Source organism: Tursiops truncatus, chromosome 9 (genome assembly GCF_011762595.2).
Source record: "Tursiops truncatus isolate mTurTru1 chromosome 9, mTurTru1.mat.Y, whole genome shotgun sequence".
Taxonomy (NCBI): Eukaryota; Metazoa; Chordata; class Mammalia; order Artiodactyla; family Delphinidae; genus Tursiops; species Tursiops truncatus.
The window spans coordinates 93305710-93331813 of record NC_047042.1 but is presented as its reverse complement, the minus strand read 5'-3'; the positions used below and the strand labels follow the sequence as shown (position 1 = coordinate 93331813).

The window sequence follows — 26104 nt, the reverse complement described above, 5'->3', positions numbered from 1 at the left end:
TACTAACTCCTCATTCCCTCCCTCACCCCAGACCCTGGAAACCTCTATTCCATTTTCTGTCTGTATGAATTTGACTACTCCAGGTACCTCATATAAATGGATACAAACACAATTTGGCCTTTTATGTCCAGCTTATTTCACGTAGCATAATGTTTTCAAGGTTGATTCATGTTGTAACACGAATCAGAAAGTCGTTGCTTTCTAAGGCTGAATAGTATTCCATTGGATGTATATATCACATTTGCTTTATCCATTTATCTCTTCGTTGGACAGGTTGTTTTCACCTTTTGGCTATTGCAAACAATGCTTCTATGAACACAGGTGTGCTAATATTTGTTTGAATTCCTGCTTTAACTCCTTTGGGTATATAGCCAGGAGTGGAATTTCTGGATCATATGGTAATTCTATGTTCAGTATTTTGAGGAATTGCCACAGTTTTCCATAGTGTTTGCACTATTTTATATTCCCACAACAACGCAATAGGGTTCCAACATCTCCACAACCTCACCAACATGCGTTTTCTGTTATTTTCTTTACTCTCACTCTCTGTTTGCCTGGGGCGGGAGTGGTGGCGGAAGGGCTTCTGTTTTTCCCCTGTTTAGTGCAGGTGCCTCTTGAAGGAGAACCACCTTGTTCCTTCTCAGAACTGAGTGCCTGTGACTCTGCAGCCCTGTGGCATCCCAGCTGACACAGAAGTGTGGAGACTTCCGGCTTGTCGTGGCTGACCCCATTGTCGGGGGGAACATCTCTGTATCTTTTTGAGACCAGTAACCTTCAAATACTCCAGGGACTGTAAGGTTTGCTCTTTCTGACTAACGGATCAGCCTAAGTCCCAGTCCTGAGTCTTGTCAGTAGCAGCACAAGGCAAAATGGTGCATCGTCTAAGACTGTTCAAAGATCAGCTTCTTTTCCATCTCCATAAGGATCTTGGTATCTGTCTGACCTGAGCATCCACGGGTTTTGATAGGAAAGGATATGTAAGCTACGATAGAGACAAGGAAGCAGATGAAGGAAATAACGAGGATCTGGAATTGGGAAACCCACATCAGGAGTTTCCCTCCTGTTTTCTGGACTTACCTGCTCCCAAGACACAAGAGGCCACAAATCAGAGAAGCCTGGCACCCAGGGCAGGTCAGGGAGGGAGGGGCGACCCCCCTGCCCAGTGGTGTTCATAGGTGAGAACTGGCTCTCTGAGCCTCTTCACGATCTAATAGCCAGGTCTTCCTGGGACATCAGAACTCTTACAGGTCCTCCAAGCCCAGAATCCCCTCTTATGTGGCTCAAAATTAGTCACTGTCTCTTTCTCTTTTCTAAAGTAGGGCCATGCTCCGTGAAACTGGGTTTGGGGACTTCGCTCATGCCCTAGCTTCTCTGATCTTCCTTTGAGGCTATGACTCCTCTGTATACACTTGCCCCTGGGTACCCAGTATGCTCCTTCAAACTCCCTCCCTGTCTACTTTCCTTCCCAGTTTTGAAGCATTTCCCACCGTCTACAGAGAGCTCTGCTCGTATTCTCGCAGTGGCTCAAGATCGGCAACCGATCTGCCCGACAAAAGTACAAAGCTTTCTGAACTCCTCACTTTGTGCAGCTCTCTCTGCCCCTCCCCACAGCATCTTGCGGTTCAGTGGAACCACAGTGCCTCGTCTTAATAAATTGGAAGTGTTTACAGCGTCAGCCGGGGCAGGAAAGTTTCCGGTAATTTCCTGGATGTCTCACCAGCATCCTCTCCGGAGCCCTCCCGGCTTCCCGTGCGGTATTTCCCAGCTGAAGGCAGCACTAATCACGACTCTTCCGAATCACCATATTGACGTCCCTTCCCCCGCTTCCACTTCTTTTCCAACACAAACGGAAGCAACTGAAACTCACCTTCCTAGCAAAGATCAGGAATGGGGCACTCTGTGCTCTGGGAAAACCGGCAGAACAGGCCTTCAGATAGATATTTTCAGGAGAAATTTTCAAGAACCTGGATTCTTGCATCTTCCCATACTTAGAAAAGCACTAAAACGATGAACTAAGGTGTCTGTTCCTTGTGACCAGCAGCAGCCTTCTACCGAGATGTGAGCTTGGTTGCAGGTACCCTTTGCCAAAATCACAGATACGCTCACATCCCCCCCCCCCCCCCCCCCCCCCCCCGCCAATGCCTTTCAGAGCAGTTTCTCCGGGCTCTCTCAGAGTCTGTCTCCCCGGCTTTATCCCTTGGTAAGACATTGAAGAAACCTGACTCACAGCTTTTCTGCAACCATGGCAAGCCACATGCAAGTTCCTGCACATTTTACAGACGGGAAAAGGAAGATGGGAGGTCTGCAGTAAAAAAGGGTCCAAGGCTTTTCACTGACTGAGTCGTTGCCAGGAAAGAAGAGGAATCTTTTTCTTTCTCTTGGGCTCTGCTACCATCACAGGGCTGGAGAGCTCCACCTCCTGGTCTCCCAACTCTATTTAATTGGGGCTTCTGTTTATTAATTTTTTACATTACACAGGAAGGTCACATATTCACAAATACACAAAATGTGCTAGCTCTGAGCCCTAAGTACCCACATTACCCAACGGCTTGATTCCATATGAATTACCTTAAGCTGAACCCAGCAGGGGTTGACCCTTCAGGCCACCGTCTTTCAGGTTGCCTCAGGGGCTTGTGTTTCTTCCCAGCAGCCTGGAAAACCGGCCCTGTCTGCTGCTTCCAGGGGTCAGAATGTGGGGGCACGTGCTCAGCCACTAGTGGTCCCTCAGGGAGGAAGGGTAGGCGCCCCTTCACTCTGGGCCACCCTGTTAGGTAGATCCACCAGCAAAACCCCAGGAGCCATCATGACCACCGCTCTTAGCAGACATGTCTCCCATTAGCCACAGCTGTTTGCCCAAGCCTGAAGCCTCCTCCTGTTCAGGACTCTGAGATGAAGCCCACGTTTGGGACACAGGTGGGGTAAGTATAGGTCTCACCTTGTTGTTCAAGGGTAATTATTAACAGCACCACTTTCACTCCCCTAAAAATATGAGACTATACATCTCCTCCTCATTTTGCATGTTCTCTCTATGGCGTTTCTGTCTTAGTAGCCCCAGCACATCTTTTCTAGAGGAACTGGTGATTTCATAACATGAAGGAGATTTCTTTAGGGTAGGCTGAGCCCTCATCATACATGACCCTGTGATTGACTCTTCCTCTGAGACACATGGGGTCCCTGCGATGCACTAGCCATACTTCCCATATCTTGGGGTGAGGAAACTTTTGTTGAAAGGAAAGAGGGAAGGAAGGAAGGAAAGGGGAAGGGGGGAGGGAAGGAGGGAGGGAGGGAAGGAAGGGGGAGGGAGAGAGAGAGAGAGAGAGAGAAAGAAAGGAAAGGAAGGAAGGAAAGGAGGGAGGGAGGGAGGGAAGAAAGAAAAAGAAAGAAAGAAAGAAAGGAAGAAAGGAAGAAAGAAAGAAGAAAGAAAGGAAGGAAGGAAGGAAAGGAGGGAGGGAGGGAGGGAAGAAAGAAAAAGAAAGAACGAAAGGAAGGGAGAGAGAGAGACAGGGAGGGAGGGAGGGAGAAAGAAAGAAAGAAAAAGAAAGAAAAGTGTGTAACCAATATAAAATACTTAATTCACTAGCACAACAGTACCGATTTATTTCTCTAACTGAATACTTGAGGTCCACCTGCCTTATTAATGGGACATCCAGTATCTCCCTTGTGAAGTATTCTCTGCATCATTCCTCCAGCCAGTTGTTCAGGAACCCTCAGGTCTTAGCCTCTGAGAAGTCAGTCCTATCTTCGCCCATCATGCCCAGAGTGAGCAGTTCACGCCAGTTGCGGGCACGGGAAGTTCTGTGGGCGTTTGCTCTTGCCCAGTGTGTCCTCTGTGGTGACCTTCTTGTTGTCCTGGATCCCTGCTGGCCCAAGAGCATGAGATCACATTCACAGGGGCAACCACTGTTCCCCAAAGAACCTCTCTGTCCTGGCTGGCAGGGTCCTGAGGTGCTTCTGCCTCAGCTGCCTACTGTCCCAGAACACCCCTCTCCTACCGGTACTAGGCTCTGGCGTTGAGATCCTTCACCTTCTGGAAAGTTCCCAGTTGGGGCTCCTGGGTATCCCCGTGCAAACCCCTCCCCTCCTCTCCAATAAGCCAATCTCCACTCAGAGATGGAAGGAAGGCTTCTGCTAAATAGGAAATAACACAGAGACCAAAAGAGAATACACAGGTTTCTCTGTAGGCTCCCCAGGTCACTCACTGGCTACACCTGTCCCATCGTTGGGGTCCCCGGCCACATTCTGTGGTGTCTGGGAACCTTTCCCAAATACCACAGCCCCAGATATCCTGTGCAATATTTCCTTTTCTGCAAATTAAAGTTAATTTTGACCTCTGCTACTGGGGAGCAGCTGCAGTCCCACCCACATTCCCCACCCGCCTTGGGCAGGGCAGGGAGGCTGAGAGCCTGGGGAGAGCAGCGAAGCTGTAGGGTTGGTGGAAGGGCAGGAAGCGTCTCTGCAAGGCCGTGGCTGAGCTCCCGGCACAGAGGCACAGGGCCGAGTCCCCCAGCTGTGCAGGCTGGGTCTTCAGAGTGAGGCACACGTCATTAGGCATCTCAGCTGAGAAGTGATCCTTCAAAAAGTCTGCCTTCTCTGAAGACACTTTGTTATGGATGGACATCAGAAACCCCATGCCCTTTCCTGGGGTCTGTTGGTACCAGAAGAGATACAAACAACGGGGCACAGGACCACATCCCAGAGTCACATTCCGTCCCATCCCTGTGACATAGTGGCAAGGGCTTTGGCTGACACCAGATTCTCTGCGTCCTGTGGGAGGACAGAGTCCAGAAAGAGAATGAGGCAAAAGTTTGGAACTGGCCTTAGGTCCAGGGAATGAGATGGGAGTTTTCCACATACGCCCAGGAGACAAACGATCACCCAGCAGAACCTGTGGTCCACGGCAGGGGCGGGGCAGGGCTGAGGTCTCCCCAGTGGGGCATCAGGTCTTTAGCAGCCCAAGCGAGGAGACTCTGTGACGATGTCCTAGTCTTGGGCAGCACCCACAGACTCAGGAGTGCCCACACAAGTGCCTCGTGCCAACGTGGACACAGGGTGCTCCAAGGCTCAGCCCCCGTGTGCCCTGGAGCGTTCAGGCTCCCACGCCCCGAGTGAAAAACTGCAGTTGCAGAGGGACCCTGGGAGGATACAAGCTTCGGGACAGTGAGGCCAGGTATGAAGACCCAGACAGACAGGCGGGACCCACTCCCCTCTCTAATGGCCAATTCAGAGCCGCAGTCCAGAGGCGTGGACTCTGTGTGTCACAATCCTGAGCCTGATGACTAAAATGTTGGGAGTGAAGAGATCAAACGAAAACAAAAAATAACCCTACGAGTGTCAGTGTGGAGAGGAAATCTAGTGAGACGTTGAGACCTGAAACCTAAAATGACATTTCAGAGCAAGGGAAGGAGGGTGGAAGAGAAAGTAAGCATCCAGCCCAGCGCGCTGGCTCTGAACTGGGGGGCGCAGGGGCCCGCTGACTGCCTGAGGGGTGGAGAGCAAGCGTCTGTGCAGATTTGGCGCTTTGATCAGGCTGGGGCTCGGGGTCTAGCCTTGGGTGGGAAAAAGAGAAATCGGAGAACAGACGAGCCAGGTTATAGAATATGGATTTGGTGAGGACAGAGAGACACATCTTTCTCACACCCGTTTCCCAAAGGCTGGGTCTCTTACTGTCCTTTGCGGGGTCTCCAGTCCTGGGACCCTTGCCTGGAAGTCCTTCTCTGATTCCCCAAAGCTCCGTGCTGCTCAGCCCTGGGAGGCCACAGCCTCGGCAACAGGGAATCCTCGGTTCCTGAAAAGAAGAAGCTCAGAAGTCAGGTACCTGCCGAGCTCCCAGCAACGCACTTCCTCACAGGGCGGCGTCCTTCCTATCCTCTGGGCCCGTGTAGGGTGCGAGTCCTGGCGTGCAGGCATTCGTTCAGAGGATCCCTATGAAACCTTAAACCAAACCATCCACTTTACAGCAGGCTTGTTTATTTCACGACAAATAAAGCATTGAAATAGTAGATGGGGATGTGTTTATCTCTTAACCAGTTGACAGGGCAGAGTCACACTCGGGTGAAAAAAACCCCCCACTCTAAAGACGTAGAATAGAGAGTCGCCACAGGGGTCGACTTGGGTATTATGGTTTGAGGCTCTGTGGGGGGTCTCCCTGTCCTTGGTGCACATGCAGACAGCTGACCCTCCAGGACGCAGGGCTTTGTCAGCCCTTGGCTGCTGGGTTGTGCAGCCCAGAGAGCCATTACAAGGAGCAGAGCCGGAAGATACAGGGTTCAGCCCTGGGTACGATGTCCTGCTCTGAAATGTCAGGAGCCCATCACTCCTCACTGCTTGCTGTAAGCAACAATCCAAGCCCGTCGGACTCTATGGCTGATCATACAGGAGGCGAAGGCCTGAAGAGCTAGGGTTACAAAGACAGAAGGAAAAAGAAGCAAGCCTGAAAGCGTTAAGGCTGGAGTGGAAGAGAAGCCAGCGAGCGGCTGAGCCCCTGAACGCGCAGCCGGCGGAGTGAACCAGAGAATAGGAATCCCAGCGGGATGGGGGATCCGTGGTCCTCAGGGGCAGGAACAGCTGGAGACCCTGGTGAGGGAATGAGGTGCTTTGAAAAAGGTCTGAGCATAGTTGGAGCTGGGATCTGGGCTGAGATCCAGGGTCTAACTTGGATGGAAGGGGAAGTCAGAGAAAGACACCTTTTAGAAGGAGGATTAGTAGTACTGCTGCGGCCAGAAGGTCAAGTGTCTCATGAAAGACTTCCCAGGGGCGCCAGCCAATTGGAAAATCCTTGGGACAACTTAAACTTGAACGTCTGTCCTCTATTCACCCAGAGGCACAATCTTGGTCAGGACGAGCCCGGCACAGACTGCTGGCGTCTGTGGGGATCTGAGCCCTGCCGTGCCCCATGAACCTGCGGGCAGTATTGTGGTCTGGGATTTCTGTCTAGGGTCTAATGGGAAGTGGCGAACGGTGCCTTGGCTGGCCCCCTAGCTTCCTGGCTGGCCCCTGGAGGTTTGTGCACAGGAAGGAGTTGCCTCTGCAGGGCTGTGTCTTTGCTGCTGGCGCAGAGATACAGGGCGGAGTCTTCCAGTTTCAGGGTGTCCACGTGCAGGTAGATGCGGGAGCTGTCTGGGCATTCAGGCCGGAAGCGACTTGGAACAGTCTCATTGCCAGCAAGTTCCTGGTAGTTGTAGATGAACATGAGCTCCGGCGGCTTCTGAGCTCTCTGTTTATACCAGTACATAGCATTGTGACCCAGACGTTGTTCACATATCAAGGATTTCTTATTTCTAGTTTCCATGATTAGGTATTTTGGTATCTGAGTTATTTCCGTGTCCGCGGAGGCTGCTGGGAGAAAGGGACAAAATTCAGACAAAGCCCAGAAGGGGAGGTGTTGATGCAGCCGCAGGGAAATTGTTGGGGGTCCGGGGGCAGCCCATGTGAACGCACGACTCACCTGCTCCCACAAGACAGAGGACCACACAGCAGAACAGCCCGCAGCCCATGGCGGTGTCAGGGTCCAAGTGGCATCATCTAACTAGGATGCCCCGGGGGTGGGGGGTGGCCTCTGGTCTCCTTGGCCTTGGTTGGTGCTTTTGCCTGTGACGTCAGTGTCCTTGTCAGTCTCCCCAGCCCCAAGCGATGTTTCTTCCTTCCCCTTTTATGCCTTACATAGATTCTTATAGAAGGTGGACTTGAATGGACTGGGCTGAGATAGTCCTCTGACAGTTGCTCTTTTGCTATTAGCTGCCCTCCTTATTATATAGATTCTCCCTCTGTCCCCTCTCCCTTACAAGAGCCCCTCTCAGCAACAGACCATACCCCCTTGAAGAGATCTCCTTCCTCCCCTGCTCAGTCCGAGGCAGGACAACACTTAAAACGTCCTTTCCCTCAGTGTCTAAGCTGGCTGGAGCCCCTTTGCCCAGTTGCATGGAGGGAGGAAGATTGGAAGGCTGTGGTCCTTTTCTGTACCAGTGCTCATCATTAAAAAGGCACGACTGTGGGGTTTCTCTGGTGGCGCAGTGGTTGAGAGTCCGCCTGCCGATGCAGGGGACACGGGTTCGTGCCCCGGTCCGGGAAGATCCCACATGCCGCGGAGCGGCTGGGCCCGTGAGCCATGGCCGCTGAGCCTGCGCGTCCGGAGCCTGTGCTGCGCAACGGGAGAGGCCACAACAGTGAGAGGCTCGCGTACCACAAAAAAAAAAAAAAGGCACGACTGTGATGCCAGCCAGGAACCAGACATTGGGAAGAGTGCTGAGAGGGGGCCATAACAAGGAATAAGCCACTCTCTGGCCCTGTATTGAGGGTGCAGGGCTTGGCTGGGCTTAAAGCAAACAAGTTGCCCCAAGTAAAAGAGCGCAAGACGTCCGGTGCAAGACAAACGGAAATCGATTTGAAAATGACTTCAGTTTAGTATCTTTGAGAAGTCTGCAAACGATGCACGCAACTGATGTAAGCATGAAGCCTCAATGCCCTGCTCCCCTCCTCGCGCCCTCCCTCTACTCACTCCCAGCCCCTCCCCCACCCCAGTCTCGGCGGTCTCAGTGGAGCCACAGCTCCGCCTTGTGGCCAAAGCTGCGCATTTCCCAGATCACAGGCCTCTTACCAGCTCGCGTCGGCAGGCAGCCCAGATCCCTCACTCACTCCACTGACCCGGAGCAGCTGTGATGGGTACGAAACTCCAGGAAATCATGAAGAAGAAAGAAGCACCTGAAACAACCAAAACAGTCGGCAACAATACCATTCATCCACTTACCTAGGACATTCAATTTTTACTCAGTGGAGATTGGTTACGTCTGGATTCTTAGGAATGAACAAAATGCAGCCCTGCAGATACTACCCCAGCCCCTGTGGAGCTTATAGACCATCTTGATTTGTTCAATACTCACTGAGCAACAGCTAGGAACAAGCACAAAACTTCAACACGTTCACCCCCAGAATTCTACTGCCGTGGGTAATTCAGTATAGTCACAGACAACCACTAGGGAATCAAATGTAGCTTATATGAAGTTTGAGAAATGTGTCCAGTATTTCAATCACTTCATGAATGTGATAGCGTATTTCCTCAGCTATTACAACATGGGGACTGAATGCAAACGATCTCCAAAGCCCCGTGCATTTCCAAAATGTTAGAAACCAAACCAGGCCCATCCGATCCACAGACAGTTTTCCAATCTGGGACTAGCTTGCGTGATCCACCATGAGTCTTTCCTACTTCACACTATAAATTGCTTATGCCTTTTGTCCACTTACTTATTGGAATATCATCCGTTTTCTTAAAACATACTGTTATGCCAGTATTGAGTTTTCATTCTAGAAAATCTGAAGATACGAATAAACACAAAAATGAAATGATCTATAGTTGCTAACTATAACATTTGTTTATTGTTATATTAGATATTTATTACCAAGTTGGAATAACAAGAATCTATATAAATCTATGTTGGGACTAGGGAGGGTAGTTATCCATGTGTAAAGTCAAGAGTTGATAAGTGAAATGTTTTTTAACCCAGGGATGTGCTGGGTCAGGAAGAAAATACTAATATTTTTCTAATGTGATAAATTTTATCAGATTTTTCACTGTGGCCCACGAAACAAAAAGATGTAAGGGTATATGGGTTAGAATTTAAGCAAAGTGGGTTGGATATTCTCCTCCTGAACAGGTTACATATATGATGGACCTTAAATCCACTGCCGTTGGAGATATTCCATTCTTAGATAAGAACCAAAAATTAACCCTAGTTAAAAGGCCAACATTGTTACTATTAACATTATTATGATGGCCATTCCCTGTAGTAAGAAGACACTGATTGGCCCTTCTACAAGAAAACAGAAAAATATGAATAAATAAAATTTTATTGCATTGTTAGGCTGTCAGTACATATGCAAAATTTCACAGATGACAAAAAGCAATGGAATTTAAACTAAAACCCCGAACAATGAGTAAAAGTGAAAAGCTCAATTGCCCTGAGAACATTAGCTAACATAAGCATTTCCCCAAGCAAGGAGTGGGGTGAAAGGTGAGTTTAAATTATCTGAATTAGGGATGTGACCAAAGAAAGAAAATGATCTAAGGACAGTCTGCATTGCAAGAACAAATAATGAAGAAGTGGAATGGTAAACATGTAGGTAAATTCAAACACTGCCCATTATCAAATAGTAATAGTATATGCTCCTCGAAGATATATAGAAAAGACATAACTGATTCCAAGACAGCTGGGATTTGGGTTATGGGAGCCCCAAGAATACATGAAGGGAAATTACCTTTTTTCTTGGCCAGTTGTGTCTACACAGGGCGGGACTCTAGAAGGTTCTGGAAGGCTATAGAACTGAGCAGAGATTTCAGAGGACACTCAGCTGGAAGACATTGGCATACAGACCCAGTTAGAGTGAGAGACATTGGTGCATATGCTGTGATTCCCACGGAGACCCTGGAAAGACCAAGCACGGTAACAATGAACCCACATGCTAAGGCTCCCATAATTCAAAAAGAGTCATGTACCAAAATGTTCATTGCAGCTCTATTTACAATAGCCAGGACATGGAAGCAACCTAAGTGTCCATCAACAGATGAATGGATAAAGAAGATGTGGCACATATAAACAATGGAATATTACTCAGCCATAAAAGGAAACAAAACTGAGTTATTTGTAGTGAGGTGGATGGACCTAGAGTCTGTCATACAGAGTGAAGTAAGTCAGAAAGAGAAAAACAAATACTGTATGCTAACACATATACATAGAATCTAAGAAAAAAAAAAAAGGTCATGAAGAACCTAGGGGCAAGACGGGAATAAAGACACAGAGCTACTAGAGAATGGACCTGAGGATATGGGGAGGGGGAAGGGTAAGCTGTGATAAAGTGAGAGTGGCATGGACATATATACACTTTCAAACGTAAAATAGATAGCTAGTGGGAAGCAGCCGCATAGCACAGGGAGATCAGCTCAGTGCTTTGTGACCACCTAGAGGGGTGGGATAGGGAGGGAGGGAGGGAGGGAGACGCAAGAGGGAAGAGATATGGGAACCTTGGTATATGTATAACTGATTCACTTTGTTATAAAGCAATTATACTCCAATAAAGATGTTTAAAAAAAATAAAAGTACCTCTTGTTAATAAGGGGGAAAAAAAACCCCTGCAGATCAACACAAAGCCAATAGTCTGTGTTTAACCCCTAACATTTCAGCACGGACTCACAGCCTCCGCAAACCACATTCTCCTGTGTTGTGAACAAACCCGGACTCTCTCTCAACCCTCTCCCATCCAGGGAGTTCTCTCGACCCTCCCTCTTCTCCCTGAATCTCACAGTGCCCCCTTGTGGCCAAATGGAAAACTCAGTTCTTCTGTCCTGGACCAAGACAGAAAGGCAGTAAGAGGTCTTAGGGGGGCCTACAGTCAGAGGGTTGGGATTAGCCCATGGCTCTCCCGTCTTGGACTGATTTCTCAATCTGGATGAGGCTTACTGTTAGAAAAACAGGAGCTCCAGTGACTTCTCAGCATTCTGTGTATAGCAGTATATAGAATTACGTCCCGGATGTCGTTCACACTTTAGGGTCCCGTTGCTCCCCAACACTGTCACCAGGTGTTTTGGGGTCTGGGTAATTCCAGTGTCCAAAGGGCCTCTGGGAGCAAGAAACCACATTCAGAGAGTCTCATGAGGCAGCTCCATAAAAAAACCTTGAAGTTCAAGGACAAAGCTGTCCCACCTGTTCCCAGGACTCACCTGCTCCAAGGAGACAAAGGACCACACAGCAGAGGGGCCTGGAGCCCTCCTCAGCTCAGACAGGATGGGACCCGGTGTCTCCCTGCCAGGTTCCAGTCCTCTGAGTGTGTTTCCCTGGTCCTGAAGGGGATTTGCTTGGGGAGTCACGGCCCCGTTAGTTTCTGCAGCTCACATTCCCTCTCTCCCTCTCATGCCCTGTGCCAGCACCTGCAGAGGTGAGTCGGGGCTGTCTTGTCAGGACTGGGTGTACAGAGGCAGGGGCAGAGGAGGAGACCTGCCACCAAGCCCCAGCTTCCCAAGGAGGTTTCTCAGCTGCTTTGTTTGCAATTAGCTCCCCACGCCCAACAAATAACTGGGTTTTCCCTCCCTTTTTCTACTGTCTAGCACCGCCTCCTCCCTCATACCCACAACCCTTCACCACCACTTTGGGCAGATATCCTCCCCTGCTGCCTCTCGGGGATGCGGGACCATCCCCTTCCAGCCTCATCCTGATTTAACTCAGACAGGCTGCCTTGCGCAGGTCGTCAGAGCCCGTCCCTGGAACCAGCTGTATGTCATTTTAAGACCCAGGAATTCGGGGCTAACTAGATAGGAAGCACCCCTCAGTGGGTGCTGAGGGGAATACAAGAGGAATACGCTGCAACCTGTATCCCCAGGGAGCATCTCACCTCCTTGGGTTGCTGAGCCTGAATATGGAGCAGATATACACAGAGGAAGACGCAGGGGCAAAACAAAAGGCTCTGAGGGCTGCGAGCCAAAGGGATAGCAGATACACTGCTACTGAGGTTGGGCAGGTGCCACGTGCAATGGACCTTAGTGCTCTCAACTGTCCACACACCTTCCCTCCCCCCTCCCCCCCCACCCCCACTCCGTACTAGCCGGGAGTTTCAGTAAAGTCACAGCTCCTCATAGGGGTCAAAGAGGCACGTTAACCTCATCTCAGTCATGGGACCCCAGTCCTCCTGATAGAGCACTGAGAGCAGAGATGATGGGTAGGGATGAAGCAGAGACGTTTAAGGCAGGGAAATACACAGGCAAGGAGACATCTGAAGCACCGTATCACGTGCTGGCGAAACATCGCCAACTACCACCATCATATACACACTTACTTAGCATATTCTTCTTTTTTTTTAAATATTTTTCAATAAGTGTTTGTTGAACATGTACTATATATGCCAGGTATTGTTCAAGGACTAGGAATAGAGAAGGGAGTAAAACAGACCCTCATGGAGCACATAGACTATTTTAATTAGCTCAACAAGCATTTGTGAAAAAGACGATGTTCTCATCCTCAAAATGCTACTAGACTTATAGGAGCAATAAATCAGGTTTTTCAGATAATGTATAGTTTGGAGAGTTTTAAAGTGTGTATTTTAGGAAGGTTAAAATATAATTGGTTTTTAGATGGCTCAATCATTTCATCTTCTCACCTTCTCATTTCTTCATCCATGAAACCTGGATGAGGGGAGAGTCTGAAATAATAGTCTCCGAGCCTCTGTCCAAGTCTGAAACAGCATGAGCCAGTTAGGGTAAACTCCCCCCCGCCGTTTACCAGGCTGATGTGCCGGGACCTCCCAGTGTCCTCAGCTCATCTAACTATACTCAACACTTTGCAGGTACTTAATACATGCTTATTTAATGAACAAATGCATAAATGAATATAATGGAAAATAGTAAGAGACTATATGTAATGAGTCAATCTCACCATTTAAAAAATGTGTTCCAAATGTGGTATGGTTGCTGTTAGTGTATTTTTACTGGCGGCTTTATGGAAGTTAGGATACAAGGCTGAAATGTAAATGCTAAAAATTAATTTGCCTGGCATGAGGTGAGCTTTTGGTACTATTTTTTTCTTTAATTTTAAAGGATAGGTATAGAATAATAATTTTTCAATGTGTATCAAGTATTATCCAAAGGAGATATGGAAATAGGGAAATTGTTTCCCTTCTTAAACCTTCCTTCCTGTCAGGGTCTCCATCATTCTTTGAGTATTTCCTTCCTTCATGGCACAAGAAGACATCCAAGTCTCATCTTGTACTTTCCCTGTCTCCGTCTTGGTATCAGCTGTTTCTGCAAAGTCCTGGTTCCTTTGAGTGGATTATGGTATTTATTTATTTTTGTGTGTTTTTTCGTCCAGTTTTATTGAGATATAATTGGCATACAGCACTGTGTAAGTTTAAGGTGTACGGCATACTTATGTGATTTACATACATCATGAAACGATTATCACAATAAGTTTAATGAACATCCATCATTTCACATAGATACAAAATGGAAGAAAATTCTTTTTCCTTGTGATGAGAACTTCTAGGATTTACTCTCTTAACTTTCATACATAACACAGAGCAATGTTAATTATATTCATCATGTTGTACATGACATGCCCAGTACTTGTTCATGTTATAACTGGAAGTTTGTACCTTTTGACCACTTTCATCCAATTCCCTCTTGCCCAACCTCTTGCCTCTGCTCTCTTTTGCTATGAGTTTGTTTGTTTGTTTGTTCGCCTGTTTGAAGTATAATTGACCTACAACACTATATTATTTCTTGGTGCATAACACAACAATTCAATATTTCTATACATTACAAAATAATCACCACAATAATTCTAGTTACCATCTATCACCATACATAGATAATACATTGGATAATGGTGTTCAGAAAATAAGACATGGGCACTACATCTGGGCTTTGGGGGTGACTACTTTAGGATCATCACAGTGGACAGAGTTCGGGAATATACGTATATATATATGTACATACATGTACACACATTTACATGTATCTTTAATTCTAAATTTATCTATGCATATGGAAAAACCATGAGTTTACAGAAATACTTCTGTTTCCAATTCCAATATTGTAAGGTTTATTCTAGTGTTCTGCCTTTCCATATTTGCAATCCCCTTATCCAATACTGAGAAACCTGGCTCCTGTCATCCTTCATAGATTTACATATTGGATCCTTGCAGGTACCCAGCTGTCCATTGCAAGGGCCACCTTTGCTCCTTTGTAAATGTCCTTCTCACTCTGCTTGGGTCTGACCCTGTGTCAGAGCGTCTACCCACGTCAGAACCCTCCTTACCGCAGTCCAGTTTCCGATACCCCACAACAGGCATGCCCTGCCCCGTGTGGGTGCCCTTCTCAATCTGCTGGGCTTCACCAGCCTGCTAGCCTCACCCTACTTGGGCTCCAACACCCCACTAACTCAGGAATGCCCTCCTCGCTTGGCATGGTCTCTGTCGTCTTGCACTGGGCTCCTTCCTGCAGAGATACAAACAAATGCACCAGTTCAGTCCTCTGACAACAGAGATATTTCACTTCACAGGATGCTTATTGCATAATTTGCAGAACCTCACACAGACCTTGTCTGTTTCGCATACGCTCTAGACAGATCCAGACAGGGTGATGATTATAGCTAATGAACGTGTACTTAATTTACCTGGACTTCTTTGAACAACTTGCATTTCTCATTTTTTTCACCCTGTCCTCCAGGAAGCAATGCCAGTTTCTTGGTTCCAAAAGTCCTAGATTTTCCCTTTTTTTTTTTTTCCCCCTCCTATTATAACACATTTTTGTCATGTGGGTACTCATCTTCCCTACTGAATTTTCTCTTTTTAAGGTCACAGGCTGTATCTTTTTTTTTCCAATTCCTTTTTAAAATTTCCTGCATGTTGTCCTCCATAATTTTATTTTAATTATTTTTTTGGCCGCACCGAGCGGCATGTGGGACCTTAGTTCCCCGACCAGAGATCGAACCCACGTCCCCTGCATTGGAAGCGCAGAGTCTTAACCGCTGGACCGCCAGGGAAGTCCCTATTTTATTTATTTTTAACAGCTTTATTGAGGTGCAATTGATATGAAAAGAACTGCACACATCTAATGTGTACCATTTGAGGAGTGTGGACCTATGAAAACACCTATACCATCCCCACAATCAAGATAATATACATATCTTAATTATTTTCTTTTTTCTCCTTCCCATCAAAACCCCCCTTCTTACCTGTCAGTCTTGCATGACATATTAAAGGTGTACTCCCTTTGCCTGAAACAACAGCTATTCCTGAGAGCCCACTACATGCGTTTCACTATTTCCTCCCTAGGGGTTACCTTCCAACACTCCCAGATGAGCAAACAGTCTAATCACCACCTGTTCATCTTGCTAGGATCCCAGGCTTTAGAACCACAACCAGATGCTTTCTTCTCATCATTTGAGAGCCTGACTGAAGTCTCAGCTTCTTCAAGGACTGGTCCCATGCTATGTTCTGGTCACCAAACAGCCATATTGATTCCATGCGAATCAATAGAAGTGCCCTGATAGCAATGGGTTCTGTGTGGAAAGGAGAAATAAAACAATAAGAAACAAAAACCATAGAATATACAGATTTGTTTTTGGTGTACGTGAATATTCTAGACAGTAAAACAGAGCCAATATCAAGATGAAGCACCTGAAGAAAGAAATAACTATATATTTCACCGATCGTAAAATAATGGGTATACCATATATCCTTGTTGCTTATCTAACTATAGTCATTATTTTGTAATAACTTGAAATGCAGTATAATCTATAAAATATTGAAGCATTATTCTGTACACCTGAAAATAATATAATATTGTAAACCAACTATATTTCAATATAAATAAATAAATAAAATAATGGGGTATAAACTGTATTTACCAGCACTGAAAGAATATATAGAAAAAACAGTTATCATTTGGGGTCTGCCAGAGTTGGAAAAGGGTTTTTGAAGGAGAGGAGTTTAACCAGATCTTTAAGCTCTCTCTAACTAGTCCTATACCAATTTATTCTTTCTAAGAAATAGCTCTGCTAGGTTGTCTAAAATGAAGCTAGCCTCTAGCTTCAGCTGTACTATCTGGCATGCCTTTCTCCAGTAATGTGAAACAGCTTTTGAGATTGCCTTTTGAGATGTGTCCCTGCTGTATACAGAGGTAAAGGAGTCTCTAATGGACTGGAACCCTGGCTTATCTTGACTCTCCTTGTACTATTCTAGAACCCACAATCTTCTGCTGGTTTTGGCCTCTAGTGACCACTTATTTTCTTACTATGACTCTCCTGGTTCTATCTTCCCAAGGGACAAGACTAAGAAAAAATGGTCAGAGCTTTAAATAGACTGTTTCCTGGTTCAACACAAGGAAGAATTTTCTAACTGGATGGTTGAGGAGATACCATGATCTCCTCTCTGCAACAGAGGCTGGATGACCTTTGGCGGGGATATTGTAGCTGGGGCTCAAGTGCCCGAGGGGCAAAGAGGTGCTTAAGCATCTACTCCGTTCCAGAGACAGAGTTACAAACTGGGGATGTAAACACAAAATGTTTGCTTCAGGAGCTCAAAATCTAGCTGTCTTCATGACAAGGAAATCAAATCTTGCAACAAAATTCAAAAGTTATAATAACAATATAATTCCAGTGTCCATAGGGCCTGAGGAATTAAGAAACCACATTCAGAGAGTCTCCTGAGGCAGCTCCATGAAAAAAGCTAGAAGTTCAAAGACAAAGCTGTCCCACCTGTTCCCAGGACTCACCTGCTCCCAGGAGACAAAGGACCACACAGCAGAGGGGCCTGAAACCCTCCTCAGCTCAGACAGGATGGGACCCGGTGTCTCCCTGCCCAGGTTCCTGTCTTCTCAGTGCACTTCCCTGGTCCTGAGGGGGATGTGCTTGAGGAATCACTGCCCTTGTTTGTTTCTTCAGCTCACATTCCCTCTTTCCCTTTTATGACCTGTGCCAGCACCTCAAAAGGTGGGTTGGGGCTACTTTGGCAGGACTGAGAGGAATAGACCCATCCCCTACCCCCCATGAAGATGGCTGTGAGCCTCAGAGGGATGGGAAGAAGGCAGTAGGTTGGGCTTGGGGATGACAGTTTGGCTTCAGACTGGTAAAGCTGAACACTTTTCTAAGGAGTTAGGATACTAAGTGGGTATTGACACAAAAACCTGAGAACAAAAGAAACCCATTAATTGGAGATGGTGATCAAATGAGGACTTGGTCACAAGGAAATGGTGACAGCTAAGATGCATGAGCAGAGAGGAGACAAGAGCCCAGGGTGATGATTGGCCAATGTTACTTGATGCTCTGTCATTAGCCTTGATCTCCTTGAATTCCATTTGTCTAGGAATGGCATTATATCAAATCGTGGGTCAAAGTTGAGTCTGGTAGTAGCACTTAAGAGAGTAAAATGATTGGAGAACTACTTGGACAAACCAGGGAGATTTTTACATTGGATGTTACATCTTTGGTGCCTTGATTCAGTCACCTGTGGTGTTGATTCTTCTCAGCTCTGGGTCACTAGCAAATCAGCTACATGGCTTTCTCTGATCTCAAATCAGAGACCTCAGGGACTTCTTGCTACATTTCATATGGGCTCTGAGACAGCACTTTGGAGAAAAGTTGTTAATCAGCTGGGAATCTACCTTGGAGTACAGCTACAAGAGCATGTATCAACTCCTTACCTGCAAAAATGCCATGGAAACTGCAAAACTACCATGGAAACATTGTCAAGTGCTTTGCTGAAAACAAGACATGCTAGTCCCAATTTCTTCCAAATTCTTCAATCTAGCGAGCTCACCCAAAAGAAAATGGGATCAGCTTGACATGACTTATCCTATGTGAACCTGTCTTCTCTACTAAGATTACTAAATACTTTGATGACTGTCACTCACAAGGATGAAGTAGCAAAGTGACAATGACTGAGAGTTTTGAGGGTTACAGCACTTGTGAATGGTTGCTCACTAGCCTATGTCCCAGGAGCTATGTCTCCTTCCTAGAGTGGAATTCAAGGTGCCTACTAGGTTTTTCCTAATCCCCGAATTTCCAAAACTATAATAGAAAAATATTTCTGATCCTAGTAATGGAACTCTTTGGATACCTCTGTACTTTGATTTAGGAAATGTATCCCATAAAAGCAAGGTGGGTATATTGAAGAAGGTTGGGATGATGGAGCTTGGAGACAGATCACAAAAAGTTTTCCTGGTGGGGATATAAATATCTGAAAGAAAACTGTCTTTGTCAAAAAATTAATGTGGGGTGTGTACTCCAATTTTTCCCTCTTTCTTGTCATTTTCCATTTATGATGCTCTATTTTGACCTTCAGCATCATTTTCACCTTCATCCGTCTCTGTTTCTCTTCTAATCTCATTGCCTTCCAATCCAGTAGAATGTTTTCTCTTAATAAATGCCTCACTAGCCACTCACTATCATATTCAGAAGTGGCAAGTTTCCAAATTATTTCAAGATGGCATTTGCGCATGCTGTTCTGACAGCTGTGGGTCTCAGGTTACATACCTGAGAACCTCTATGATAAAACTTAATTGTTCTTTTATTTATTTATTTTGCGGTACGCGGGCCTCTCACCGCCGTGGCCTCTCCCGTTGCGGAGCACAGGCTCTGGACGCGCAGGCCCAGTGGCCATGGCTCACGGGCCCAGCCGCTCTGCGGCACGTGGGATCCTCCAGGACCGGGGCACGAACCCGCGTCCCCCGCATCGGCAGGCAGACTCTCAACCACTGCACCACCAGGGAAGCCCTTAATTGTCCTTTTATTAAGCCTGCTTTACCAGCCTAATCTTGAGGAATGGAGGTAGGATATGGCTGCAAATGGGAAGAGAGAGAAATGTGAAGTGAATTCTGACAGAGACATAACTGAACTAAGTTGGCACTTTAACAAAACTCTGATATGTGGATCAAAGATTAACTTCTCCCATTTCCCCATTATTTTCTCTGGGTATTCATTTTATCTATGAGGATATTAAAGTCCAGACACCCCTCCCCCCCCCCAAAAACACGGCTGCACTCACTTATTCATGTACTCTTTAGAGTTGCTCATGGACAAGAGTAGAGTAGTAGTGACAGAGACCATATATATTGCCTGCAAAGCCTAAAACATTTACTATCTGGCCCTTTACAGGAAAAAGAAAAGGTTTCTGACCCTGCACATGAAACGTGGAGAGAACCACATGTGGCTAGAAGAGAAATGCCCCCAGACCAATGGAACCCTTGAGCCGATTCTCAGGGAAAACAGCCTGGTTCCAGGATTCACTTTACCAGGGAAGAACATTCTATTCACTAACACCGATTTGCCCTGATTGTTTACTTCAGTTTTTTCGTAAGTTTCTTAGTATATTATGTTTCAAGGGGAAAAGTTCTTATTTAAAATTTCCTTGTTTACTTCAGTTTTTTCGTAAGTTTCTTAGTATATCATGTTTCAAGGGGAGAAGTTCTTATTTAAAATTTCCTTGTTTACTTCAGTTTTTTCGTAAGTTTCTTAGTATATCATGTTTCAAGGGGAGAAGTTCTTATTTAAAATTTCCTTGTTTACTTCAGTGTTTTCGTAAGTTTCTTAGTATATTATGTTTCAAGGGGAGAAGTTCTTATGTAAAATTTCCCTACACATTGTAGTGGTCAAGAGCCAGCACAGCACAGCCTCAGTGACTGGTGATGTATTAACCAGGAAAGTGACTAGAGAAGCCAAAGCAAAAGAAAAACAGACTCATTGAAGGAAAGGGCATAAAATTACCTGACACAGAGAGAATGTAATGTTGAACCTTTCTTGTCCTGCCTTAAAATATAAATGTTATTCCATCATTCCTGTATTATGTGTACGTCATCACAATGGAGGGCGTGGGCTCTGAAGTGAGGTTGCTTGTGTTTGAACTCTGTATGGATCACCTCATAGTACTGAACATGAGAAAAAAACTCTTACCTTCTCTAAGCCACAACCTCCCCATCTATAAAATGGCAAAAATTAGAGCACAACACTTATAAAGTTGTTTGTAAGGACTGAATGAGTAGATGTATCAAAATCCCACCCCCAGGGTTTGATACATATTATAGTACGCACTCAATAAATTCCCATTGTCTCTTCGCTGGCCAAGAACTCCGTATTATCTTGGTGTCCAGACTTTGGTGAACTGACTAGGGAAGTGTTAGGTAGTGCTTGAGAGCACAGGCAGTGAAGCCAGATTTCCGGGGCTGGAATCCTGACCCTACCATGTATTTGCTTTGTGATTTTGGTAAAGTCCCTTATATTTTTGTGAGCCTCAGTTTTCCCAACTGTTAAATGGGAATTATAATAGAGATCTTGTAGGCTTGTTCTGAGAATTACTAGTTTAACAAATAGGCTAAGTATTTAGCATATGCCTATTAAATACTAAGTTCAGATAAGGATAAATTATTCTCATTCTTTCCCTTTCCTATTTTGAACTATTGTGGTTTCAAATCAGAAATGTTTTTCTTTTTTTAGGAGAACAAGTGTTCCTATCAATAATGAAACATTCACATGGGTATACAAGGCCAGAGCTACTACAAGACAAATTATATAATTCTGAAACAGGCAATGTTAATTACATCAAGGGTATAGCTCTCAAGATAATCCTCAGCATAAAAGTTCATGCTTGTGACAACCAAGTACCTAAATTTTTTCTCTGGGAATCAGGACACCTGCAGCCCTGATCTGTGACCTTACTCCAACTTACTTTTCTATTATGGGGAACAGTTTCTACCAGGTGGGTTCATTTTTTCCATTCCCATAACCTCTGCAAAAGTGGACAAAAGTGGATGTTTAAATTGGATGCTGAATCATCTTCAGTGTGGCACGGAATTGAATTCTAAATTTGGATTTGTGACTTTCCAGTGAAGAAAGCACATTTCCGGCACCTGTGGCCATGGGTGTCAATGACAAGCCTGGTATAAATAGCTGTGGATGGAAACCCTTCAGCATAGTCCCTAGTCCAGATCCGGGGAGCAACCATGACGACCTTCATCTTTCTTGCTCTCTTGGGAGTCGCTGGTGAGTCTTGATCAATAAGTGATCAGTAGGTGTCTATGACTTTTTTAAGGATGCACTTTCTACTCTGGAAGACAATAATGAATGCGGAATATAATCTCTGTACTTAAGAGGCTTAAGATGTTGAAACAACAGTGTACAGTACATATGTCTGTAACTAAATCTCACTTGCTGGAGAAGATGATGCGGGGCAGGGGTGATCAGTGTAGAAAGTATTAAGAGGAAGAACCTGCCCTGAATTTCGGGTACAGTCTATGAAGTAAGAGTGAAAAAGAAAAGATAGTCAATGTTAAGGGAATGTTGTTTTGATCTTTATAAGAACTTGGAGTTAATAATTGGGACTAAAGACTAATCTTGTTCTCCTTGAAGAGGCTGTGAGTATCACAGCCTGAGTCTCCTCTGTACTAAAGGGCATCTTAAGAGAGATCTTAACAGGAAAAGACACTCTATTTCTCGTGAATAAAAGCTATGGGCTGGTTTTACCACATCTTCACTAATGAAATCTCTCTGATGTAAAACAACATGTCATGCAATCATGAAAAGAAATAGAGAAATGACTATTTCTGTTTTTATACTATTCAATACTATTGTACACTTCAAACTTACTACAGAATTTTCCCTAATTTGGTTGTTATAAATAAATTCAATACACATATTTACATATCAAAAAAGTCTATTTCAAATTACTTTAAAATATATGAACAACAGGGCATATATCATATAATTCCAGACATTTGGAGTCCTTAGAAATCATAATAAATCAGTGGTCCAAAATTTACAGTGCTGAATAAATTAAAAATGTTGGAAATATAATTGGGATGAGGGGAAACATTAGAGAGAGAAACCTTATAATGTTCTATGAGATTATTTAGTTAACATCTTAGGTGAGAACCAAGAAGAGATTGTGGAAACAAAAGTACAAAACTCCCCATTTTTTCCAGGCCAGAACATTCTCAGGTGGTATTTAAGTTTCCTTTCTGTTACCTCATGTGGTGTTTATCCTATACTGAACTCTACAAATAAACACAATCATGGTGACGGCAAAGCTTTATTGAACGCATACTTAAATGTCTCCTTAGCAAACAAGCTTCTGTGTAAAAAGTATTCTTTATATTCTCAGGTAGCGGGCTTCAAGGCATTTATTACGTAAGGAGTCTCTGATTTGTATGTGTGTGTGTGTGTGTATGTGTGTGTGTGTGTGTGTGTGTGTATGTGACATATGTAAAAAAATCAGTCTATTGATCAAATTTAAAGCATAAATTAAAAATGAGATACTTATAATAGTGTAAGTAGCACATGTGTTAAATGTATAGAACGATAAGATTTTGGAAACAATTATATTAAAATCACTGTTTCCTGATTATGTATGACAAGAAAACATGACCTATGTTTTTTCTGGTTAATCTGCAAAACCTTGCTTCTGAGTAGAAATTCCACAATAGCTCCAACTTCTCTCTGTCAGTTGCTTTCCCCACTGATGATGATGACAAGATTGTCGGGGGCTACACCTGTGAAGCACATTCCATCCCCTACCAGGTGTCCCTGAACTCCGGCTACCACTTCTGCGGGGGCTCCCTCATCAGTGACCAGTGGGTGGTGTCCGCGGCTCACTGCTACAAGTCGTAAGTAACCAATACTCACAACCCTGTTCTCTGAGGTCAGGTCATCCCCAGCCCTGCCAAAGCACAATCAGGGAGAACTACAGAGTTATGCTTGAGGGGGGAGCATTCAGATTTCAAGACCTCATTATCCCCCCGCCCCCACCGGCCCAGGCGTTGTATGCATTGAGGGATTTTCCCACAAAAAGATACCCTTAGAGTTCCCTGATGGCCTTCCAAATGAGGGCAATAAAGACATAGCAAGAAAAATAGTGAGTGATTAAATATACCTAGAGTACCTTAACAGCTCTAATCATTATAGCTCAACCAGGAAAAACATGGCATATGCAAGTAACAAAACACAGGACATTTCCAGTACAACCTAAAGATAAACACAACTCATTCTATTCCCTTAATATTCTGCCATATCTCTGAGGCCTGCCACGACTCCCTATAATAACTGATAATCCCAACCAGATTAATCAACACCAGTTGCCTTTTCACCTCCCACTGCTTGACTGGCATCATTTGGTTCCCATTCCTACACCTAATGAATCTAGCAAGATGTTGGGTTGTGAGTCTGGCCTTGGAGTGACACCTACCTAAGGAATCCTCTAACCTGTGCCGTAGGTGGTAGGACTACCTTAAGTGCACACTAACCTGTGTGTGTATGTGGGGGCTTCTGTCTGTGCTTATGCTCAAGACTGGGCTGTAATGGAATGGGAAGGAGCTCACGTTGGAGACTTAGAGAACTTGTAACCCTTTAATCCAGCCGAATGAAGGTGGGCCTGGGAGCACACAACATTGAAGTCCTTGAGGGCAATGAGCAATTCATCAAAGCAGCCAAGATCATCGTCCATCCCAAGTTCAACAAAAGGACCTTGGATAACGACATCATGCTGATTAAACTGGACCCACCTGCCACTCTCAACAATCAAGTAGCCCCTATCCCTCTGCCAACACGTTGTGCAGCTGCTGGTACCCAGTGTCTCATCTCTGGCTGGGGCAACACCAAGAGCAGTGGCTGTAAGTGTCACCTGGAACAGAATCACCAAGTCTGAGAATCCTAGAGGTGAAAAACGTGTTCAGCGTCAGTTAGCCCGAGCTCTCACTCAAGGCAATGTTCCCAGAGAATAGTGGGGTTCTATGGAGTCTTAGAATATACTAATTGAAATGCGTAACATTCCTCTGCTTGACAACACAACAAAAAAGCACTACGGTAAAGTTGCCAGGTATGCAACTAAAATGTGATTAGTGATTTGCAGGGAACCAAAATGCGAGGAGGTACACAGAACAGAGACTAAGAGATTTGGAACTTTTCAAAGCATAGCCCCGCTTCAGAAATAAAGTCTCTAGATTTGAGATCTATGGTCACTGATGCTAGTGTCAGAGAGAGAACAATCTGTTGATGAAAACCATTTGGAAGACCCTCCAGATATAACTTGTTCTTCCAAAATAGAAGTTACCTGCAATCTGAGAGAAGGAATGGGGATATTGGGAAGAGGGGGGAGAGATACTGAGAAAGAAATTTCCCAGATTGGATGGGTAATCCTCTTCCATTTCCACTCTCACTCCCAACAGCCAACTTCCCTGAGCTCCTGCAGTGTCTGAAAGCTCCCATCCTGTCTGACAGCGTTTGCCACAGTGCCTATCCCAAACAGATCTCCAAAAACATGATGTGCCTGGGCTTCCTGGAGGGCGGAAAGGACTCTTGCCAGGTTAGTTGCTTTGCACGCCTTCTCCTTCCAGCTCAGCTTCACATATCTCTTTTCGGAAACTCAGACAATTGAAAAGCTGTCCCTGGGGCTGATTATGAGGGCTGAGGGATAGATTTGGGATAAATGATAAATTCATTTTGCCATATTAATGGTTAGGGATCAGGGGAAAAGATACACAGAAGATCATGTGCAAACAGTACATCCAGGCGGGCTTCTGAGGAGGGCTAGAGCAGAAGGAAACTTTGAAAGGAGCAGGGCTAGATGGGCAGCATTGCACTGCCCGGTCCACCTCTTCTTGGCACTACAGCCCTGCAACTAAGGAAAGAGGGAGTTCGAAGGAGGGGAAAGAATAGGGGTCCAGTATGGAGACTGAGGGTTGGTTTTCCAGGGAAAGAGAAGGGCTTCATGGAGGGTCAGCAGCCTGGGAAGGTGGTCCCCGGGTAAAGGAGGAACACCTTTGAGCCTTTCTCCCATCTGGGCACAGCTGTGAGTTCTAACTGGCTCTTCCTTCTTGCCCAGGGTGACTCTGGTGGCCCTGTGGTCTGCAAAGGACAGCTCCAGGGCATTGTCTCCTGGGGCTATGGCTGCGCTCTGAAAGGCAAACCTGGTGTCTACACTAAGGTCTGCAACTACGTGAACTGGATTCAGAAGACTATCGCTGACAACTAAACGGCGTCATCTCTTCATGACCCTCCATGTTAGTCAGCTTCACCTTCCTCCCATCCTGAAAACAGTATCTAAATAAAAACATTTTCTCCTGTACCAGATATATCCAAGAAGTGTCCTTACTTGGTTTGTGTACTTTCTCTTCAATGTGGCTACTGAGAAGAGGGTGGATATAGAGTTGAACTATTACATGAAGATGGAATTTGAAAGGTTATTTAGTCATTCATTCAGCCTCATCAAAATAAATTACTGGGCTTCCCTGGTGGCGCAGTGGTTGAGAGTCCGCCTGCCGATGCAGGGGACGCAGGTTCATGCCCCGGTCCGGGAAGATCCCACATGCCGTGGAGCGGCTGGGCCTGTGAGCCATGGCCGCTGAGCCTGCGCGTCCGGAGCCTGTGCTCTGCAACGGGAGAGGCCACAACAGTGAGAGGCCCGCGTACCGCAAAAAAATAAAAAAATAAGTAAATTACTGCTCACCTACATCACCAGACTCCGTGTGGATGTTTGGGCTATAAAGATGAATAAGGTTAGCCATCACTGTTACCACTATATTTTTACACAGATAATGACACTAAAATGCAGAAGGTTAAAATCAACTGCCTAAAGTCAC

The 26104-nt window shown here is 45.5% G+C and overlaps 1 protein-coding gene, 2 long non-coding RNA genes and 1 gene segment (V, D, J or C); 1 reads left to right on the top strand and 3 right to left on the bottom strand.

The window, feature by feature from the left end:
• Positions 1–3572: 3572 nt before the first annotated feature.
• LOC109549745 (uncharacterized) lies at positions 3573–5809 on the bottom strand. Its single transcript, XR_002176139.3, has 2 exons — positions 5665–5809; positions 3573–3857 (listed from the first exon to the last, which is right to left on the bottom strand). It is a non-coding gene; the product is annotated as an uncharacterized lncRNA (long non-coding RNA).
• Positions 5810–6937: 1128 nt separating this feature from the next.
• LOC117313522 (T cell receptor beta variable 4-1-like) lies at positions 6938–7493 on the bottom strand. The segment is given in 2 exon segments: positions 6938–7332; positions 7445–7493. Coding segments are annotated over 2 exon segments (444 nt in total).
• Positions 7494–14436: 6943 nt separating this feature from the next.
• Positions 14437–18828, bottom strand: LOC109549739 (uncharacterized). Of its 2 annotated transcripts, none has more exons than XR_002176130.3 (2): positions 15821–18828; positions 14437–14974 (listed from the first exon to the last, which is right to left on the bottom strand). It is a non-coding gene; the product is annotated as an uncharacterized lncRNA (long non-coding RNA). The 2 variants fall into 2 exon arrangements; XR_012334128.1 differs by having other exon boundaries at positions 15861–18828.
• Positions 18829–21475: 2647 nt separating this feature from the next.
• On the top strand, positions 21476–25497 carry LOC101328668 (trypsin-like). Its single transcript, XM_033862702.1, has 5 exons — positions 21476–21515; positions 22975–23134; positions 23883–24136; positions 24692–24828; positions 25348–25497. The coding sequence occupies exons 1-5, from the start codon at positions 21476–21478 to the stop codon at positions 25495–25497; spliced, it is 741 nt and encodes a 246-aa protein (XP_033718593.1).
• Positions 25498–26104: the final 607 nt, after the last annotated feature.